The 24,229-nt window shown below is 29.8% G+C and overlaps 1 protein-coding gene across 3 annotated transcripts in view; it reads right to left on the bottom strand.

The window, feature by feature from the left end:
- Nucleotides 1-24,229, bottom strand: part of LOC107438849 (filamin-A) — a 117,130-nt gene that overhangs the window by 74,578 nt on the left and 18,323 nt on the right. For all 3 annotated transcript variants that reach the window (XM_071180270.2, XM_016051240.4, XM_087158073.1), the window contains exons 2-3: nt 9,468-9,612; nt 6,058-6,509 (exon numbers count right to left, since the gene is read on the bottom strand). In XM_071180270.2, the coding sequence (XP_071036371.2) occupies nt 6,058-6,415 (358 nt within the window). In that variant the 5' untranslated portion in view covers nt 6,416-6,509; nt 9,468-9,612. The remainder of the gene's footprint in view (nt 1-6,057; nt 6,510-9,467; nt 9,613-24,229) is intronic.

Genomic DNA, 24,229 nt, shown 5'->3' with positions numbered 1-24,229 from the left:
TAACAATTAAATAATTTTAAAAATCTACTTCCTATTTTAATTTGTAATTGAATACCTTTGTTTTGTACAACTTGGTAAAACTCTGACAGTAATATTGAATGTTCTTTCAAACATAAAAGAGTCCTACAAAACATTTTGATAAAGTTGCGGCACGCCATTTAATTTGTGTTTCTAATTGTGGCCTCATGCAAGTTGGAAATCCCTGGTGTAGGAGAACGATATGACGTGATCATAACAAAGAAATCAAACGATGTAAAGAAACTAATTCTAACAACAAACCAAAAAAAATGGATTAATAAATAAATAAATAAATAAAATAAAAGAAGAATCCACAGAGAGCAATTCGAATATCTTTCTTAAAAATTTATAATTTTAAATGAAAATTTTGAATTGCAAACCTCGTTTAAAATAAAACTTTGAGGAAAATTTCGATTGTTTCATTCCGCTGGAAACATAACGGTGAACGCACATTGTCATATAATACTTAAGCGGAATGGATGACAAATGGAAGAAATCAAACTAACCTGAAACACAATTGTTACAGAATTAGTAGTACTTGAAACAAAGCGTAACGTCCATAACCGGTGGACCGTTACTGAAAGAACATCATGTGTCACATCCGTTGCAATAGGAAAAATCGAAATTTTCTTCGCAAAAGAAGATTTTGCTTACAAACATGCCGCCTTTTTCATAAGCATCTATTTAAGCGTCTCGGATCAATGCAAGAAGTTTTGATAAACTTTTTCCAAAAAATTTGATTGGCGAAGCACGACGGGATCTTACATATCTAACATAGTTTTTTTCTGACCTAAAGAGAAGTTTGATTTGCTTAGTTAGTAAAAGTACATTAGTCATATTTTACCTTTAAGTTCATGAGCGAAATAGTTGCAAATAAAATTATTAATTATTGTGAGTAGGATGCCTTTACAATCACGATTTAGATCAGGGCTTAGCCAAAGATGTTAAAGGGTTGTTATTTGTGCCATGCATAACAATGAATAACGCTTGATAATAACAATGAAGAGCAATTTTTTTTTTGTTTTTTTTTTTGGGGTTGTCTGATATTTTTAACAGATCTTTGATACTTTAGTATCGCGGCTTTCAAATCGAAAATCGGATTCTCCCTCCAAGCTACAGTTTTTGTAATGGAATTTTTAGTCAATATTCTGCCGAAATATGTAAGTTTAAAAACGTTTATTTTTAACATGTAGGGACCTTAAATGTTACGACAAATTTCTGGAGGATTTATGAAGCATATTCAGAATTAAAATTGCATAGGTACCAAAGTCCAAAAATGTCATCATACGCAGCTGAGTAGCGATGGCTCAGAGAGCATTCGTCTTCCAATGAGGTGAACCGGGTTCGAATCCCGGCGGTAGCTGATCGATATGAATTCCGCATCCGACTTGCTCCGACCACCGCGCTAACGTGAAATATCCTCAGTGGTAGATGGATCGTGGGTTAGAGTCCCCTTGCCGTCAGTCTAACTGAGAGAGGTTCTCGTGGTCTTCCTCTCCAGGTAACACAATGCGGGTTAATTCCATCAAAAAGTCCTCCACGGAGGCGAATTTCTCCCAATACTTGATCCAGGAGTTCCCTTGTCTTCTAGATTGGGTTCAAAATTACAAGGCTACGAGATAAACATTAGTAGTCGTGAAACCAAAAATTGGGTCGGCTGTTCAACGACGGTTATAATATAAAATAAAAGCATCCGCCGCTAGAGGCGCTTTCCCATCATGAACTGTTTCTTTATTCGATTCTGACCTGGTCATAATAGGAAATCGCCCTTAGTAGCGTATGACGACGATTTCGGACACTGGTTCCAATGCGATTTTAATCCTGATGTGCGCTAACCTCGCTAGGAGTTCGCCCTTGTTAAAAATACCGTTTTTAAACTTGTGCACTTCGACAAAATATATTTATTTTTTAAAATTTCTTAAAAAAAATTCTGTAACTTTATGATTTCCACACCTAAATTACGCAAAATCAAGTATTTATATCAATGTAACAAAAAAATTGTTCCCCGTTGTGATGGGCAGTTTTGCCAATAACGTATGCCTGATTGCTCGGAAGGCTCATGAAATTACTCTTTTTAGCGAATCCTATGCCATTTTTATACCTGTTGTGAGTTTGTAACAGTTACTCATGACTGTTACGTTAAGTTTTGCTCTTATTTAGGCACCGCCTTTTATGCTATTTATTAACATGAATGATAGCTATAGTAAAAGAAAAGCGTTTGTGATAGATTCTATTTTATATTTAAATAGAGAGCTCCAACGCTGCTTTGTTAGGGCTCCATAAGGTATGCAAACATAAAGGCATTATTCTTAATTTTTTTTTCAATTATTATGAAAATATTATAATTCTATACAATTATTGGGAAATTATAGCTGTAACTGATTTCTTCTATACAATAAAAATAAATATTTAATAAAGTTTGGAAGTTCCCTAAATGTTAACAATGGATTTAAAACCTGTGTTGTTAATGCCTTATTGAAGTGATTGCAAAGAAAGAAAGAAAAAGAAAGGAAGAGAATGAAATATGTTGTAACTCAGTGTTTATAATCTACAACAGTATCTCAAATAGATAGCAGTGTGATGACTATTTCCTTCATTCCGCTCATTGCATTCACTAAAATAGATAGTTTGTGATTCGTTCACCACGAAACAATTATTTAATAACTCAATGAATAAGAATTTAATTTTAGTTATACTTTCCAAAAATGAGTTTGCATTCCCCTTAAAATTATTTATTTTATTCTTCATTTCAAAATTTTTTTGAAAAGTTACTTTTTTTTTAAAAAATTTTTATATTTTAATTAAACTTTATCGAAAAGATAAAAGAAAAAATCTGAAAATGCAGCAGTCTTTTAATGGTTATAGCGTACATAATTCTCTTTATTTACTTGGGGTTCCACCGGAATATGCTTGATTATTCAGAGTTCCATTGTCAGAAAAAAAAATTTGGGAAACGCTGATCAAACTTGCCAAAACTTCGATGCGTATTCAAAGTCTGTCGCTTGCTAAAATGGGTTATTTCGAATTTTCGCCGCCTGACTCGTAGAACTTTTTAACAATATTCAGACTACTTTTTTTATTTAATAATTGCCATTCATTACAACAAACAGGATTTTTCTAAATTAGATATTTATGATATGCGATACAGTAATTTTAATTTATACTCTATTTTTATTCCAGGATTTTTATTTTTTAAACCAACAGACCAGAAGCAGTCAATTAATTTATATCAACCAAATTTAGTTTAAATTAATTTCAAAAAAAGTAAAGATGTTGTTATGCTGCCGTGGAGGTGCCACAAAGCGTTCACAACTTCAAGACTTATGTTTAATACACGGTTGTTATTTCAAAGGGAAAAATTTCAGAATAGAATTGATAGTGTTTGGGATAAATGTAAGATCCCTTCCCGGTCTTTGGTAAGATCCACACTTGTGTAAGACAGTCTAAATTTCTGTTTTTATCAAACTATTTCACTATTTTAAATTTCTTTTGAAGTTCTGTCTTAAAAGGAAAAAAAGAAAACTAAAAAATTTTTCTCAAAAGTAAATAGATTATTTTTCATTTCTTTTTCCTTGTGTAGAAAAGTGCCTTTAAAGATGAATATGGTTTCCACTTTAAAACAATAGGACAATCAAAGTTACAATAAATTGTTGCCAAAAACGGGAAGAAAAAAAACACTCGCATACACTTTCAAGAAGAAGAAAATTGCTTTTGAGTTTTCAAAACGTAAGCAGACTACAATAATCTCAGCGCTTCGATTTAAATAAATAGAATATGAGCGGATGTTAAAATGACACTTAAATATATTTTTTTATTCAAAATTTTTAAAATTTTTGAGCAATTTATTTAATACAGGTTTCCAAATTTAACAATTCTAAATTGTTAAAGTAAATTCTGTGTTCTTAAAACAATCATTTTCATGCGTTCAGTTATTTCAAAATAATTCTGTAGACAGACTTCTTTCTTTATTCGAAAGGGAAATAAATTCATAACCATTTTTTTACATACATTGTTAACAAGCATAAAATATTAGCGAAAAAAATATTTTTTAAGAAATAGGAAAAAATCTTGAATTTACATCAATAATTCGCTTGCTTTCATTTTTTAAGCAGATTGGAAGATTAAATGGGAAATTATAAGGCTGCGGTACGCACGCGTCTTCTAAGAAGAGTCTTTTACTTTATCGAGCATTTAATCAAGACCTCTTAGAAGAGAGAATTCCTCCCTACGGATAAACTTAGTAGTCCGACGTAAAGACTGTCCAGCAAAGAGAAATAAAGATGTCAGATCGTTCGGGCAACTAAACTGCGCAGTGGGGGTATTCGAAATATGTCAATACGCTCGTATTACTAAAAGATCGAATTTCTGTTCTTGCTAACCCGTGCGGATACCTTATCTTTTCTAGATAGTTTTGGTATAGTACCGCAGAATTTCTCATACAATATTTTATTAATTATATTATAAAAGAATTTAACGAGAAACATTTTTTCCTACACTCTCAATGTTCTTCCCTATTCTATCACGTAGCTTAGGTAGAGCAATAAAGTACGTACATATTTATTGATTACCTGTTCAAAGATATAGCAATCAATATTTTGTCATTACGAATCAGTTGTTAAAAACTAATTTCTCTCAATAGCTTTGCCTTGATTTTGAATTAAAAATTTCTCCAATGAATAAAAATAATTCTCCCAGTGTTTTTTTTATTTCTTTTTTTTTCTTTTTGTGGACGAATAAATTGATTTACACTTAAAAAAAATTTTTTTAATTTAATGAAAATAAAATAAAAAGAGCAAATTAGTTTATTTACTTTATTTTCTTACGTTACTAATTTTTTAACCGTATTTCTAAGCAAAGTAATAAAAACCAGAACTAGGAATCGCACTTCTAAATTTTTGGGGGGATATTGAGGTAAAACGTGTCTTACACACTATTGATCATTAGTTTTTAAGTGCAGTTTAATGGCATAACAACCAGATGAGACTTTACTAATTAAAACTAATATTTAAGGGGGGGAATGCAATTATACGACGAATCAAAAACAACAAAATCAAACGATACCATCTATCGTGTCTGACGCGAAACACAACTGAGAAGAAACTACTGACCAAATGGATGAGCGACCACTGAGATGACCGCTTGGATGAAAGACCAGTGAGGCAAGTTGGGATCCTGTGCCGCGTATTTATCTTAAGATATACTCCCCCCCCCCCCTTCTATAAAGAATGAGATTCTTTGAGACTGAGATTTTTTTTAAAAATTTATTTACTTGCATTGAAAAATTTTTAATATTTTCTAGATAATGATTATTAAAAAATAATGGTTTATCCTGAAAGATCGGAAATAAAATATGGACCATCTTTTCCAAAATTTTGTGATTTTAGTAAATAGATTAAAATTACATCATAAGTTAATGTTTCAGCAAAAAGTTTTATGCATTACTTAAAGCACTGTTAGAGATAGTAATTTACTTGTTTTAGTTAGTATAAAAATTAATTTTTCATTAAAATACTGAATATTTTTGTCTTAACATAATTTTAGCTATTTGCAACTTCGATATTTTAAATTCTTTAAGTCTCATGGAATTCGTTACATACAAATATATTTATTATTATTTTTTAACAGTAATTTCTATTTGTTTACTTATCGTACACTTAAATTGTTTTTAATTGTAATTTGTAATATATCTAAGCATCAAAAATAATATTAGCCAATAAATATCCTAATTTGTTTACTCACACGCAAGATTGACATCAAACAGACTTTAATGTACTAAAAGCATTAAAACTAATCCGAGATACGAAAACTAATATTTAGATATGGGTTAAATAGGAGACACATGAGATTTTAAGTCTATAATTTTTAAAAATTTATAAATAGTACAAAAATGCCGATAATTGTATCAGTAATTGAAATATAATTTTGTTTTAAAATTATTCGAAATGTTAACATTGAAATACTTTTTCAACCAAATTTTTTAAACCGAGTTTACTTAAAAGCATTTTAAAATAATTGTCTAAAAATAAAAAGGAGACTCACCTATATTTACAATTTTAATCCCTTCATCGATTTCCAAAAATTTCAAAGCAACTGATACATTTTCCAATTTTTGTGATCTAAAAGAGGGTCTTTTGTTGTGTTTAGGTAATCGTCTGCCGGACAATACTTCCACTAAAGCAATTAATCTTAATCCGTCAGAAAGATCCGATTCCAAATTTGAGATTGTTTTATTTACTGTTTTCAGGTGCTCGTTCGCCCACCTCGTGAAGGTGTTCTGTTGTATTCTTTTCCACACCGCATCCTCGGCTAAGTCACGTTCCATTTCGTCTGGCTCGTTCTCCACTTGTTGTCCACCCTGAGCCAGGTTTCCATTTGCAGTCGTCTGCTGTTGCTGCATTTTTGATAGTTTTTCACTTCACTTCTTAGCGCCACTAGTGACCTCACTTCCTTCAAAGAAGCGGTTTTTTCAAATTTCTTTTTTCTCTTTTACGCTGCAAAAAGATGGAATATATTAGAATGTTTATTATTTTTACAAAAAATATGACTGATAGTTTTCATTTGTAACAGCCATTGCCTTTAGTAAATAACCAAAGAAATTTTTGTTACTATTTTTTCAAATTTAATTTAATTAAATAAAGAAATGAATAAAATGAAACCTCTTTTGGTCCGTAGAAGCAACGTGCAATTTAATATTTTTTTGTTAAAAAAATGTCAATGGATATTAAATAAATTTCACGAAAAGTGCATAATATGCTATTTTTATTCTTTAAAAAAATCTAGCTATTGTAAAGCTAGCTTGAATAAAGTATTCGAGTACTTTTATTCATTTATAATGGTTTCAGTGTGCGAACCTTCTTAATCATAGTCTCTTGGATAATTAATGTCATTACATACAGCAGACTTTTGTGTTAGACCAACATTCCTCATCAAATTAAAAGCATGATAACTAAATTTATATTGTGAGAATTGAATTCTTATTTTTCCTCTCTTAATATTAATTGCTGATGTGCATCGCATTTTTATTATTTAAAATTTTTTTAAAATTATTAAGGATAGTTATTACGGAACACCCTACATATATACAGGCTTAAACTTATAGTATGTAGGCTAAACGTAGTTTAAAGGTTTTTATTTTATTTATTCTTCAATTTAATTTTGTATCTGTTAAATTGCTTATTGATATGTCATGGAAGTAGTCAAAATTTCGATTAGCTATAAATTTTACTTGGTGATAATATGATAATAAATTCTGCAAATAATGGTCATTAAAGAATTGTTGTTGTTGTTGTTGTAGTTCATTTACGTCGCACTAGAGCTGCACAATGGGCTATTGGCGACGGCCTGGGAAGCATCCCTGAGGATGATCCGAAGACGTGCAATCACAATTTTGATCCTCTGCAAAGGGGATGGCACCCCCGCTTCGGTAGCCCGACGACCTGCGCGTCGAGCAAAGTCGAGCACTTTGAGGAAGAACAGTTTAATGAGGACCAATACCGCACACCCTCCGTCCCTACGCAGACTAATCCAAGTGGTCACCCACCCTCACACTGACAGCAGCCAGTGATGCTTGACTTCGGTGATCTGTTGGGAACCGTGTCTTAACGATCAGTTCACTGCGGGACCATTAAACAATTGAAACCTTCATTGTCATCTAGCTCAGAGCTCTTGATAAAATTTAAACACGCTAGTTAGTCGGAAAATTGTCAAAATTTTTAATGACTCTGTATAAATTCCTTAAGTGCTGTTGAAGCTATCAGGAAACTATAAGAAATTTTATTGTTATCCGACACAGAGCTTTAGTGAAGTTCTGAAAACTTTAGCCGGTAGGAAAGTGATCGGATTATTGATTGACGATAAGTCCTGATAGGCAATTATAAAATGACAACAAATTCTACTTATAACACAGAAGAAAAAAAACGACTGAGGTCATTAGTCACAGCTCCGTGAAAATGTGAGTGCTCCAGCTAATCCGAAAATGAGAAAATCAAAATTGAGAAAATTTATCCTCACAGATCACAGAGTTGCTGAACACAAAGTTTATAGAAAATATTACTTCGACCTTTATAGGTTAAAATATAAAATGTTTTTCTTTTTAAAAAAATTAGGACAGTTGTGTTTTTCATAGTGTGGTGTGAATTTAAATAAATATGCTTCCAAGTTTGTTAATTCTTTTAAAAAATCTTACAACTAAGCCAAAAATTCATGCCATTTGAGTTTTAAAACTGAAAGTATTTCGTTTCCTTTCAAAAATTTGGAGTAATGCATGTTTCCATCTTTGCCCGGTTATTTTACTGCTTAAAAAATTAAATATATTTCAATTTCATGGATAATTAAATAAAAACTTTAACATTCCGGGAACTTTTAACTGCAGGATATTATTTTAATTTCATCTTTAAATTGCACAACGCAAATATTTTGAAAATGTTTCAAAACTGGAGAAACTTTTTCATTATTAATACTGCATGACATAGAATCGGGCCCTGATTTAACGAATCGAAAGAGCATAGATCCGTCAGCATGGTGTGATATTTTAGTTAAAATTTATCACAATATTTTTTTTTCTCCATATAATTTCTTTCTACGGGTTCCATTCAAATGAGAAGAATTCTTCTCTTCTTCTGAAATTCCTTTTTTTTTTTTTTTTTTTAGCATGCATTTTTCAATTGTATTTTTAGAAATTCGATCTCAAGATTACTTTCCAAAATATAGAATATTCTAGACACAGTTTTAGTATTTTTCCTTCTCAGTTTTGCCCTATTAAGCAACTTGATGTAGTCTGCAGAGGCGAGACGTAGCTAGGGCTTGTAGCGCTCGGGGACAAATTCAATTTTTGCTCCCCTCGAAATACGATGACAGCCTTATTAATAGACTATGCTTTTTGGGACCATTTTGAATTTCTGATAATTTAAAACTGCATTCTGATTGTAATATATAGAGTAAATAAAATTTTACAAACTTTTAATATTATTTCGTAAAACATCGAAACACGGTAACTTTAAACTTTTTCATTCGAGATTTTTTTTTTTTTTTTTTTTAGATCTAATATCAAACTATATCATTAATGAAGCTTCTGTTACACTTTGAATGTTTATGATTTTAAGTAATTGTATAATAAGAATTATTTTGAAGTATTTTTTCATTCAATATTTCAGTCCTTTTTTTTTTTTTAAGTTCTAAAAAACCTAGCATAGAATGAAAACTACAATTGCATTAAACATTTTATTTAATATATTTAATATATTATTAGTTAAAAATTTTTGAAAGCTTACAGGCCCGTAATTAGCAAATGAAATAGGTAATATTTATAAAAATATTTTATCATTAAATTTTGTTCTAATTATGTTGCTTGAGTTTAACGCCCCTCTGAAGCTGCGCCCGGGGACATATGTCCCCTCTAGCTAAGCCACTGGCAGCCTGTAGTTAGCTTTAATGAAAAAAATTATACAAACCGAGTTTTGTGGTCCAAAGCTTCTGTCAGATCAGATTTTATCAAACAAAACCGTTTTGTTGGCACCAAGGAAAGTTTTTTTTTTCTTTTCTGAATAAGATGAACACAGTTATTTGAAAATCAATTCAGTATTTTTCTCATCCAAACTAAAAATAAATAAATAAATAAAATAAAGTTAAGAAAGAAAATTGTTCAATGAAATCATTTTGATATGCAGAATGTAATAATTAAATGCATTATCCGTCAGTTAAACAGGAATTTTGCGTTCATTTTAATTTGGAAGAAAAATGTTCCTTAAATAGCGAAATTCGTTAATTAAGGGTGCGATAGATCGGGGTGTAAAGTTTTTAAATTACTGAATATTCTTGAAGTTAATTTCCTAGACAGATCATCTCCCAAGATCGTAGGCGTTTAGGATACCACCGGAAAATTTATCTCCCAAACCGCATACACTAATAGTTGTTTAACACGTCACTGTTATGACGTCACATTTCATTGGAAATGAAGATGATGTCATCTTTCCTTTAAGTATCCAGACAGATTTTTTAAGAAGAATAAGAAAAGGATGGAGTCAGTAAGCATGATTGCTAACATATCAAAACTTAGGGGTGATGGAGAGGAGAGTATATCTTTATAAGGAAATGATTGGTTTTAAGGAATGCCGCCAATTCTCATTTTTGCAGCTGTCAGTTGCCATATGTGCGATATGTTTTCCTCCGTTTTCCATCACTTTATGTTTCTGTAATATGTGTAGGTCTGGTTTTTATTTGAAATAAAAAAAAATATAGAACTGCACGTGAATTAAAGCATGGCTGGTTTTATTAAATAATTTAATGCTGCATAAAAAAATAAAAAAACAGCTGCATTTTTATCAAAACGAGAGGCAATCAGTTTTTGACACATTTAAATTGATTATTAAAGGTATGAGTAACACTGGCTTCTATTTAATTATAATGTTAAAAAGTTACAAAAATGACTTAAGAATTTTTCGAAATTAATTATACAACCGAAATAGGGAACAACAGCTATAATCTTCGCTTTACAGTTGTTTAAAACTATTTTGTTTATGCGCAAACAAAGCTTTATACTTTGATAACGAATTCATTTTTTAAAAACCTTATACAGATATTTTTTATTCTATTTTACGCAAAATAAACAGGGGGGAGAGAGAACCTCAACAAGAATAAGGAAGAAGAAGAAAAAAAAGCATTACAAGAAGATCAGCCAGTTAAGATAGAATAAAATTAAATAAAAAATAAGAAAAGAATCTGAAAATATATTTATTTAATTTTTTGAAGAAATTGGGCTCTGATAAACTGAATCTCTTCGAGTGTTCATTTCTTTATTGGTGGTTACACAATCAAAGTTACAGTTAATTTATAAAATGCAATATGGACACTCAGATCAAGTAATTGAAAAGTTTCATTTCAATATCTTGATGTCAGAACAAAAAATTTTCAAAAAAGAAAAAACAAGAAATAAATTATCTTCGGCAATCATTTAAAAAAAATACACTATTTTAATTAATGTTATCTATGATAATACTTGGAATTATTTTAAAATATTATTTTAAAACTGCAATTTATTATTTAGAAAAAAATAAATTATTACTTTTGTTTTTGTTTTATTTAAAGTTGATTATTACTTTTTATTTTATTTTTACTTTTAACAAAAAGCTACTTTTAATAAAAGACGTATGCACTGTAAAATGTTTTGGTGTTTAGTTGTCAACATGTTTGGTGTCGAAGCAAACTAAATAAATTTTTAACTACAGAACTGTAGTTCTCACATAAAAACTTATAAAAAATTGACAAAATAACATTGATTACGAAAAATAAGAGCAACTATATTCTTAAAAATATGCTTGTTACTCAAACTAAATATTTTTGAAATGAAGCCATGCATTGATTTTAATGCGATTGAAAGTATATATTATCAGTAAACAAGCAAATAAAAAATGAATAAATAAATAAATGAAACTATAGCAGTAAAAAAGTAAATAAAGAAATGCACTGTCAAAAATTTTAGTTTACCTCGACACCGAAAATGGTGACAACTGTTTACCAAATTTTTTTTTACAGTGTACAAGCTTATAAACATGAGTATCTAAACAATCAATGTTCACAAAAATTCCAATTTTAAACATTGCTATATACATAGATACAAATCTACATTTTAAAAAAAATGTTGAGGCGTTCCTGAAGAAAAAAAATTTCTCGAAGGTCTTAGTGCCTTTATTGTGCAAAAGTGGCAAAAGCTTAATGAAAATAAGTGGTAGCAAATTTAAGATATTGTGTAAGTGAACAGTTTATCGTTTTGCTTAATTTAAAAATTAATGTCGGTAAAATATTAAATCGCTATAAATAATCGAATATCTTTTTTTATTTACAAGTATTTTGCGTGTTTACTCCTCTAGAAACTGATAATAAATAAGGAAGTTGAGCCGTTACTAATTTATTTATTCATTTATTTAAAAACATCCAAAAATCGATTCTTACTGTCTCGCCTTAAGCATTCAGATAGTTGGCAATGTTTCCGGTTTCTCCGGAAGATTTTAGTTTTGTATTTAAATAAGCAGTAAAATTTATACTTTGAAATTACATTCTTTGTTTCATCATTAAATTCGATTTAAAATTATATCGGCTACCCTGTCTAAATAATTCAGAAGGTCTGATTTGATGCGGTTTTAAGAGATGACAAAATTTTTAAAAATTTCTGCTTATAGTTATCTGCTTATAGGAAATATATTCCATGGAAATGGCAGTTATACCTTCGCTTTTAGTAAACATGAATGCGATATGAGAATGGTGCTAGGTGGTTTCATATTTAAATAAAAAAAATTAATGTGTTATAGTTTAGCTTGAATCTTTTTTTATGGAAACAAATTTTAATGAGTCGTTACATGGTTGCAACATCTAAATCTTGAGCCATCAACAGGTACTTGAACCTTGCATCTCTTAAGGAATCTTCCACGCTTGAATATTTGATAGTTGGCCGATTTCCAAACTATGAAAACTGTCCAAAGAAAAATAATCTTGGATTTCACTCGAGTTGTAACTGTATCACATTTCTCAGCTTAATTTCTGAGATAACAAGAAATGGTCACTCACATTCTCTCGAAATACATTATTAAGGAATGATTCATAATTTTGACATTCCATCTTGTTTATCCTTTCCTCAACTTTTATTCTATGAGCAACGAAAATGCTTAAAACATTTCCAAGATCCTTATAAAATTTTGATCACTACAGATTTTGGGAATTAAAAACAGACCAAATTTTCAGTACTATTAATTTTGTTTTTAAGTTAATGTTGCTCGATCTATTTAAGACATATTATAATAAAAAAGTTTATAAAAAAATAGGGCAGTGTTGCTAACTTATTTTACCATTTTTGTGTTATAAGAAAATAAACTTCAAGCATAATAATAATCAACATGCCATTTCCAGCCTCAATGTTATTAATATATGATTATAAACTTTTACACCTTGAAGGCGTTTAGAAATCCTTACCTTTTTTTAAACACCCTATAAAAGAAGGTAAGAAGATGGAAGCGGTCCTCAAGATATTAAGTTCCTCAAACATGAGTCAGTGTTTGAAATTTAGTAGAGAGGTTAAATTGTAATTGAATTTTTTCATTCCCTTTTATTAGAAAAGTTAAAATTACTCTTATCTCACTCCTGAGGATAGAGATATAAATTAAGTGGAATATTCTAGAATAGTTGTAATTTAATACAGATGTTCTAAAAATAAATTACAAGTAAAAAAAGGTTTATTTAGTAATTTTTTTTAGAGAAAATGCATTTCTTAAGGTTTTTTCCACACTTTACAGTTTTACCCTAAATACTTACCTTTTTGGAAAAGTAACCTATTTCGACTTTTGAAACCTTCTCCGTAAAGGAGCAATTTTTAAAAAAAATCATGTAACTCATAAGAGTTATTTCATTCCAGCTTATCTTCAGGGAGCTGGCGCTGTTAATCTTTAATATTCATATTATCCAATTTCCCCATAATAATAATTATGAAATAAAAATCAAGTAATCATGCGTATTTAAAATCTCACCAGCATTTAAAAACATGCTCATTGGGTCTTTTATAGGTATTTTGTAAATTATTTAACTATCAAATCATCTCAAAATTATTTTAAAACATGAACTATTCCATTATTTTGCATAAATTTTGCTCTGCAAACGCTGTTCTGCTAAGGACGCTTCCACTTCAAATAAAAATAAATCAACGAAAGTTGTATAGATATGCCAACTACTCCACAGGCTGCAAAATCTTTTATTGTGCTTTCAGAATTTTATCAACACTTTAAAAGGCTCCGTAAGAGATAACTGCAGAAAAGTGGCATTTACAGGGATTGAGCAAAATAATGGAAATACTTCGATATATATTCATTTTTTCGTATTTCTCAAGAAATATTTAGAGAATTATTTTAAAACTTTATAAGTGTTTAAGTCATGCGATCTCTCATAAATATCAGTGAAGCTTTAATAATTGAGGGACCGACAATAAATAACGAACGAAAAAGAATGTTTTTGAACACTCAAGGCCAAAAAATAAGGCGTTAACTCATGTCAATTAAGTTGATTATCATACGAAATAAATGCACTAAATTTCGTAAACCTAGCTTAAATATTCATGGAACTATGGACATTTTCATTAAAACTGTTTTTTACTAACGTTTTCTTAGTATAACTGCGAAAGTATTCAAAAAAAATTAAACAAATTTATTGAATAATTTTCAATTAAAAATAAAAATATCATTTTAAATTTTGAAAAGTAAAAACAAATCGTTGAAAATTGAGCAAGATATGAGTTTTTAAAGTAATCCATTCATACTACGCATGCGGAAAAAACATTTAAAAAAAATTTTTTTCTCATAATTTTGTTTGTAATTGTATTTTGTAACTAATGAAAGAAAAAACGATTTGAATATCTTGAAAATGTAAAAAGTTTAACTAGCAAACTTCTACTTAAAACTTTTTTTTTTAATTTTATTGAATATTTCTGCAGTTATAGTAAGAAAACGTAAGTAAAAAAAATCGGGAAATATCAGGAATCTATAAATTAAATCAGGAATCATACATTAAAATGTAACCTGATAAGTGAATTTAGTCCACCAAACGGAGCTAGTACACATTTCTGGTTGTATGTTAATAAAACTACGAACCCTATTTAGCTTACAACAGTTGACAAATTCATGGGTTGCCTACCATTATTTTAAAAAATTTAGAAACGTTGTTCAGATGTTCAAAGTTCAGTGGTTGAAATTTTCAAACATAAATCGTTTTCGCTCGGATTAAAAATTTTTGACTGAATTCCTTTGGTTCCGACACTATTTTCAAAGGCTATCTATTATTATACAAAAAGCAGGGAGGTACTAGATGACAATAAGATACGTTATAAATAGTAGTAAAGGATTAGGTACTACTCAAAATGTAGTTACTTTTAATTACTTTAAAAAATTTGTGAATTTATCTTACTTATATATTTATTTCACCTTTATACCGTTTGTTATCTATAAACCATTATTACTTTAAGAAAATGAATCGGAAAGTTAAAAAACTACTGTAGCCCCAGTCAATAGAAAAAATAATATTTTCTATAACAATTATAATTTCAAGAAACTTGAAAATCTAAAATGAATAATAAAATAAATTTAAAATTTCAGAGTGCTTATTTCCTCTCATTTATTAGTAACATGACTAACTGCTATTATTACTAATGTTAATTTCAGACAAATGGTCACATTTACTTTAATACTGATTCTGATCGTATTATTTTTTGTAATCTGAAAGTAGTGGAGAATTATTTATTTGCATAAAAAATTATAAAGACGGTTTTTGTGTTTATTGAATGAGTGGAAAATTTAGAAAACATGTGACGACGCTGAGCTGAACTCTATATGTTAAAAACACGAAAACGTTATTATCATGCTAAAGTAAAACAACAAAAATACATACTCCATCTAATGATATGAGGCCGCCAATTTTTTAAACACCACCCTCCTGTTTTTCTTTTTAGTTTTAATTACATTATGATGGATATAAATGTTTTCCTTTGCTAAGATAAATGCTAATTATGAAATCCTATCAGTTTTTACATATTATTTGCAAAATGGATTTCATTTGGAAACAAGTTTTTTGTTGCATATATGCAAGTACCTAATTAGGATGCGGATATTTTAAATCTGAAATAAGTTTTGTTCCGAAAGATACAGATTTTTTCCAAAATGATATTTTTAATGTAGTTCCTTTTTTGTCTGAATGTCGAAGTTTATAAAGAACGGTACACTTGTCTAGTCCTTTTAAAATAACACTTGAGACAAAAAAAATGTGACCTTAAAGTATCACATCATGAACTGAAATGCACTATCGTTTTCTTGCTTCCACTCCCTACGTAGTAGAGAAGTGAGGACACTTAAAATCAGTCGAGTGAGTTTTAAAATATCCCGGTTAGGATTATATTATTGAATTGCATAACACATAACATTGCACAAACATAAACACGTTAAATTACAAGCAAAAACCTTTTTTTTCCTTATTCAACACGGGGAAGCCTACCTGGATAGAACACAGGACACATTTGTTTATTTATATATATCTGCAAAAACATATGAGCCTTGAGTTTTGAAACTTAGAGTGGTCTCCAATTAAGTAATAAAAAACGTAATTGCATATGAATCTACAGGGTAGATGTCACTCGAATGATTGGAACCTTCGTGGTCCTTTTAAATACCTACACGAATTTAATACAGCAAAAAGTACGTTGGATCATTCAGAAAATCTTTATGGATCTATTTATTTTTTCAAATGACTCAATACTTTTCACTGTGTTCTGTCAATAAAAATTGAGAACAACTTTTGATGCCACATGATTGTAACAGCCTAAACAAAAAAATATAAAAAAACAACTGCTGTCTGGAAGAAATGGTAAGATACAGAGATATTATATTTTTTCATGAAGAGGAAAGAAGAAGTCTCTGGATTCCTTCCAGACAAGGATTCCATAACACGAAGAAGAAAAAACTCAACGAATGGTGATGGAGCTATTATATGTTTTGTGATTATTTTTAGGTGATTTAAAGCGAAACACGGCGTTATCTTAAGCTTGACTCAATATTTATGCAGCTCACTCAGAGTACGTAGGATACGGAACTCCACAGCGACCTTGGAACGTTTTTTCCTCCAAAATTATGGAACTTTTAAAGTGGTTTTAATTTTAGAACTTAAAAAGTTTAAAAATGCAATTATGCAGATATTTGATGTCATAACAAAGAGCGTAGGTTTGTTTTTATTAATAAACTACACGAATTGAATGATTCGGAAGAAATTTAATTTTATTTTTATTCTAAATGCAATTTGAAGCTGCCCAAACACTTACGGAATCAAAATGGCGGGAATGCGATGGACAGATGGTAATTTATTTTTAGAAAAAATTATGAGAACCTCTATTTTTTTTTCGTTGGGTAATTTTAGGGTTTGGTAAGTTTAGAGTTTCTTACCTTATCTCTGTTTTAATTTTTTTCTTTTTTCAGATATAGTGCGTTAAAGATTGTAAACCAAGGTTAGGTATGACGGGTAATGTAAAGTATTGGTAATCTCCTTTATTTCACGAGAAGTAAACTATCCATGACTACCACTACAGTTAAAATAATCATCAGTTAATATCAGTTAAAACACATATATTTATTGGTGAATGCATAATTGGACTGCTCGACTTCATCCTTAACTTCTATTTCGTTAAAGTGAGAAAATCAAATGGTATAGAAATTTATTTACTTGCAGGGCTGCCACGCTTTTAAGCAAAATATTTTATAAAGTGATAGGCAATTAAAAACTAAAGTTATCGAAATTTTTGGTAATTTTGCGACATTTTAAAGTCTCATCACGAGAGAGATGGAACAAAGTGGCATTTTATATAAATTTTTGTTGTTGTTTCTAATGCCACTTGCCAAATACCAGCAAGTCTGCTTGGGGGAACCAAGTGAATTGAAGGCAGAGGTTGCACTGCTTGTTTTTCAGTAGCACCATCTATGATCAAGAATACAACTTCAGCCACACACACGTCACAGCTCGTTTATAGGGTGGACCCATTCATGCATACATTCATTCACTCATCCATAGATCGTGATTTTGACCTGAACCAAAGAACGACCCATTTCTAATTTAGAATCCTTAGAGGTACTGATTTGTTATAGTAACATAGAGGACTTTGTGATCCGACAGATTTAATGTGTATCAGTCATCACTTACTGCATTGGGAGCCTTCGGGCCGTGGGGATATAACTCACGACCACTTGGACGTGGGTCCAATGTCCTACCAACCAGGCTATCCCAGCATCATATAAACTTTTGAATCATATAAAAACAATGGGGTGGAAAATAGTTTTAAATCAGCTTTACCAAACAACGAATTATACATTAAACTATAAACTTAGCTATCGATAAAAGAACTTTTATCAAAAAGCAAGGAAAGTTGGCAGCTCTGTGCATGTAAAAATTCATAAAAAATTTATATACGTAGTAACAGTTTATAAATAGTGGTAGTTACAAGTAGTTTACTTCTGTTTAAAATAGGAGAAGAATTTAATGTTGTATGTTATCTTTTTCAAAATTTAACTGCTCTGATATAGATGCACTATGCAACGGCAAACTGCGAAACGACGTAGTTGTTTTGATTGTTTCAGAAGAGTGTGAGGTATGACTAAGCATTGCTTATTGTTTCCTAATTTAATATTTCTTCAATTTTAATAAATCGTATCCAAAATACTTTCATATCAGAATTACACATTTTCTAAAACAAATATACAGAGGTGGGACAAAAAATGGAAGCACTTCTATACTAAACTCTATGTAAAGCAGTTTTATATGATTTTACATGGCGAAACCATTTAAAAATGGTATTTTACAAATGCTAAATTTGCATCGATCAAAATGAGAGTTTCCTTTAAATTAAAAAAGGCATTCTTATATAAATATTGCAATCCTTGTAGAATGATTTCAAAATTGCTGGCATCAAAGATAGAGTGGGATTCACTTCCGGTCTTCATTTTGGTCCATCCAAATTTTGCATGGGTGAAAAAACTTTTTTTTAAAAGTACCTTTAAAAAGGAAAAAAAAAGGGTAAAAAAAAAGATTCAAGTCTGATTTTTTAAATTGTGTCGCCAGTAGTTTCACTACGTAAAATCTTCTAAAACATTTGCTGCTCAAGAAAGATTGTTTACATGAGTCAGTATAGAAGTGCTCCATACTTTTTCTCTTTTTTTTAGTGTTCCATATTTTATATAATGTGACAATTAAAAATTTTTTATGCATCTTTGTGACTATCTAAAATGAATAGTTTTTTTCATTTCTTCGAAAAATATTAAATTACGCAAAGTATAATTTTATTTTATTTTTGCACTATTCAAAATAGGTATTTTAATTACATCCCTAGTGTAGATTTTTATGGTTACATATTGTGAGGGATCTCATTTTGTTCGCATTGTTGATTAACTGAAAACAGTGATGAGATTTGAAGCCTATGGGAGCTGGCAAAAAAGGTGAGAAATTATAATATTGATATAATTATAATGTAAGTAAGGTATAGTTCCCAGTGCATTTCTTTTTTTACGCTGAGTCGAATTAAACCAATTTCAAATCTATTCACGTGATGAATCAAAAATCAAATGCATCCTTCGAAACATCAAGTACTGTTAAGCCATACAAGTATTGCCAAACTCTTTCCTTCAACATTTAAAAATATTCAGTTGATGGGCATCATTTTAATTTTGCAAGAAAAAATTCCATATCATTAACATTTTTCATTCAAATTGAAAAAATTGAATTGAAATTGTAAGGCCCTTATTGCCTTACTCAAGTGAAACTAAAATAGATACATTAAAAAGGAAATAAAGTGCATTTTTTCGTCGTGATTAGTTAAATTCTAAATTCATTCCATTACATCAAGTCCTGTCTTTTAATTTTCAAACTTTCAATTACGGCGAAAACATATCAGTTGGTGTAAAACTTTTAATCACCTTTACAGTTCACAATGCTGATAAACCGTAGTAATGTTACTGTTAAATAAAAATAATTGATAAATAATCTAAATAATTGGCAATTAATTTAATTAAAATAGTGTAAAGACAGATAATTTTTTAAAAGTTTTATGCGCTTGACATCATTTTGATGAAATATATCATTGAAATCTATTGTCACTTAACCCTAGAATAGGGCTGTAAAAATTCCACTGGGTGAAGATGGTAAGATACTTTACAGCGATTGATATTATTTCTACTGATTCTACAACTGGTTTCCTAGAATTAGGTACTTGCAATTAGTACAACATGGCTGTGTCTAATCACGAAGCTGTGCATGGCATGTTAACATTGCAGCTTTAAGGTTTGGGTTTATTGCCAAGCTGAATCAATTTTCAGATATTTAATTCGATATTTGTATGTGACTTCACGCATGTGTATCGAATCTGAATGGCTGACCCACGCGTGACGTCGATTGCAAGTTTCCAATTGGAGTGTTACAGAAGAGAATTATCTTTGGTTACTAACTACATTAAGCAGTGTATTTTTATGATGCACTGACAATTTGAGAAAAATCTTATTTGATAGTTATCATACAATTTGATAATGTTCGTTTTCCAGCAACCAAGCAATTATCAATCAAGCAGATAAGTTTTATAATAGGTTCTTCGAGGTTACAAAATATTATTTGGAAAAATATATCAAAAACAATCAATGGAAAGTCTATTCATCCAATCTCAGCTACTACAACAATTCTATCCGTTTTGTAAGATCTGATAGAAAATGCTTTAAGATGGACAATGTTCCATTTGTTAAGGAGTGGGGTCTTCGACCAGGTTTAGATAAAAGAGTGGTAAAAAGTTGTTCGCTCCGTTGCACACTAATTAAATAGCTTTTTAACATCCGGCTGCTGCTGACTGTAAAAGTGAGAAGGAGAGACGGCTATTTATTGCAATTAATACGCCCCTAACAAGTTACTCTAAATCAGTGAAGCAACAAAATGACTACTCAAAAAATTACTAGATGTCAATATTTTATTTTCTGTTTGAAAGGATGTGCATTGTTTGTATTAATTGGTTCACAAAATATCGCAAAAAAAACGTAGCCGCTGTGTTAGGTGCTTAACTTAACGTTATAGTTTGCTTTGCAATACAAAAACCTTAATATTTAATAACTTGAAATTATAAAGGTGAGTAGAAAAATAAGCAGAGAATTGAAAAAAATTAAACATTCTTTCATTTGATCAAGAATGATTACTGAAACGCGCTTCAGGTCATTAAAATACAACTGCAGGGTAGAAATTTAATGTACTGAAAAAGCCTTCTTTTTATAAACTTTAATCCAGCTTTTTTTTTTTCGAAATTCCAATTTTTTTTAAAAGTTATTGCACTTTTAAGTGCTTTTTTGAGAATTTTTTTCTCTCTTTTTTGCTTTAAATAGAGACTATTTATCCATTGTAGCAGAAAAGGTTATTTGGTTTATTTTCATTTTATAAACTCGCGCTTGATGTCAAAAATGGCAAGAGAAAAGAATAATTAGAACAAAAAATAAGTGTGTGAGAGGTAAGATATGGTCACAGATATACATGTAAACATTTACTTATATCGAAATTTCCAAAAATATACAGACTCCACGCTACTTGGGGGGAGGGATGCAGTAGGGGCTTCAGCCCCCTTACATTTTATAAATGAAGAACACAACATATTATAAGATTACAATTTTCCCCTGAATATTCGAAGAATTAAATTAACAATTAAAAATAATAGATAATAAATTCAAGAGAAATAAAAACTGAATCAATTTGAAATGTTGCATAATATACAGTTATCGTTGGATATTGTTAGTTAACAAGTAAAATTAGTTCTAATTTATTACATATTATTGTGAAACACATTCTGAATTCTTAGCTTAAATTTTTTTTTCATTTGCAGTGCATTATTTTTCAAATCCAGGTAACCATTTATTTTGTTACGATTAAATATTCTTACATTAACAATAAAATATTCTTACATGAAATTAAAATTATTATATATTTAATAAGTAAAATATTTTTATTATAGACTTTTAAGTGGAAAAAAAACAGTAATTAATGCGGAGCAGATATAGAATTGGTCGTGCAAAGCAAACAGGGAAGCAGAGCTTCCTAGTTCATTATTGTTGATAATATTCGCCCTATGTCATTCGTGTTATTGAAACTAAAATATATTATTATTTGAGTGCGTATATATTGTATTGTTTGTGTTGTATATTGTTTCTGTTGTACTCGAATAAATGGTAACAAATCATTTTGTTAATTTGAAAAATGGTTAATTACTCGACTATAATTACTCGATTTTAATTTAAATCAATGAAATACATCAACCGATTAAATGTCAAAAGATTGTGCAAATTGGAATATCTCTAGCATTGACAACCCACTAAGGTCCTTGTATATGATATTCCGTCATCTCGACCTTAAATATATGAGTTCAGAATGGTAGTAAAAAGTAAAATCCTCAGAATCTACATATTAGGAATTACAAAACAATATGTCAGTGAGCGAAAAAAAAATTATCCAAGACAATCAGTGTTAAGATGAAATTAAAATCATCAAAACCAGTTTATTGTGGAATGAAACTAAAAAATATTCCTCATATTCCTTTTGGACAAGAATTTTGGTATTTTCCTTATTTATTTTTGATATTTTAATTATAAATGCTTCAACTAGTCCATAGAAACTACGGGTTAAGATAAATAATCTTCAGTGGTTGACGAATTAAAGGATTAATGTCCATGTTGAATTGGAACAGGGTCGCAAGGGCCCCTAGGTGCGCAGTTGAAGGAACAAAATCAGGATAAATGAATAAAACCTATTTTGCTGTCGGGCTAAGCGAGGGAAGTTTACTTAGTTTTCCTCTTCGTTGTAACGCACATGTGGGTCAATTTCATTCAAAAAGCTGTCCGTGAGTTTGAAATAGAAATTTTACTCAAAAGCTTCTGAGTTGAAATCAATATAACGAGAAACAATCGGTGTATTATTGCTTCAAACTCTACTAGGTACTTGAATAAACTGTTAAGCGATGGCAATCAATATATAATTACGAATATTCCGAGGCACTTTTATCTCTTAAATTTAAATATTTAAAAAAAATGTGCTTAAAATGCTCTGTTCAGTTTTTGTGATAGGGTTGGTATCTCAATGACAGCATCCCACCTGGGGAAAATTAGAAAATTCTTTCAGGAAAAATAATAAAATTCCATTAAAGATGCATATTTTTATTAAGCCCGATGAATGCTCCGCAAAGTGGAGTTTTGCTCGCCTGACAGGAGTTCCCATATGTCTTTGAGAATTTAAAGAAACTTTTAACTTTATTAGGTGTCCTGCCTTCTCGGTATTCTTCAGAATAGTTTTTTCACCCAATTAAGTTAACTGTAAGCATATACTTAATGCTAGTGCATATCACACTCCTAGACAATGAAGTCTTTGAGAGTGACGTCATAAGAGGCGCCATTTGAAAGATTTTCTTTTAAACACACAAACAATCCGAAGTACCATTCTTGAGTCTAAAATCGGTTGAAAGTTAACAGTTAAAAAAATTCTCAACACCTACGCTTAGCTGTCGTTTTTTTCTTTTTTTTCCCCCACCTCGAGAAAGACTGATAAATACCGGCGATTAAGTCAGTTTGTCATATCGTAGATTGTTTGTATAACTGGCAGCTTGTATTTACTTTTCAACCCTCAAAAAAATGTATTGCCTGGTGGGACAAATGAAGGACATCACTTAATTTTTTTTACTCGAGTAACAATTTTTGTTCAAGTTTTTAAAAATGTAACAATTCTAGGACAATAAAAATTCCAGTTACGTGAAATCAGATTGATTTTTTGCTTCGATATAATTATTTCAGTTGCGTTGTAGATAAACCGTTTAAGATTAATGTTTGTTGGATAATTGTTAAGATTATGTTTCTAAACTAATTAAATGGGACGAGTTTTCAATTTTTATCCACAAATAAAAGGTTTCGAAAATTTTAATTTTATCTTTACCGTGATTGACCTTGGATAACGTTTTGCCAAACGCAGTCTATTTTATTCTAATTTTAATTGATTCCATCTTATACGAATTGATTGTTGATTTTATTCTAATTCTTTTTTGATACGATTACGGGTAACTCTGTATTTATTTGAATGTTTTTTGAAGAAAAAATTAAATATTTCCTAATTATGATTTATTATTTATTTAGCACATAATACATGACATTTTGTTAAACAATTTAAATTGGTTTCCTTGAGGCATCGTAGCTTGAAACAAGCTCTGGTTGGTAAATAAAAGTTATAAATTCTTTTATTTGGCCTGACTTTGAATCTCAATTAATTTATTTTAACTGAACTTATATTATTTTACAGAACTCATACATTTTTTTTAATATAACTAAACCTATTTCTTTTAAGCCTTATATCTATTTTCTAGGTTGGTTGTTTATTAACGGTTAGTTTAGTTATTAAACGTCGCACTATGAACTGGAAGGTTATCTATAAAAAATAATTAAATCAATAAAATAAACTAACATGTAAAATTTGTTATAATTATATATTATTTAAATAAAAAAATTTTGCATGGCTAAATTTATAAAGAAATGTAGTTTTCATTCATATTTCCTATAATTACCTTAGCTCTTAACCTAATGCGAAGATAGGTTTTTATTTTTACCATCAAGTCAATCGAGAAAAATAAATAAATATAAATAAACTAATTATT

This window comes from Parasteatoda tepidariorum, chromosome 1, assembly GCF_982258835.1.
Source record: "Parasteatoda tepidariorum strain Cologne lab strain chromosome 1, Ptep-v5.0, whole genome shotgun sequence".
NCBI lineage: Eukaryota > Metazoa > Arthropoda > Arachnida > Araneae > Theridiidae > Parasteatoda > Parasteatoda tepidariorum.
This window is presented reverse-complemented; position numbering and strand designations above follow the sequence as displayed.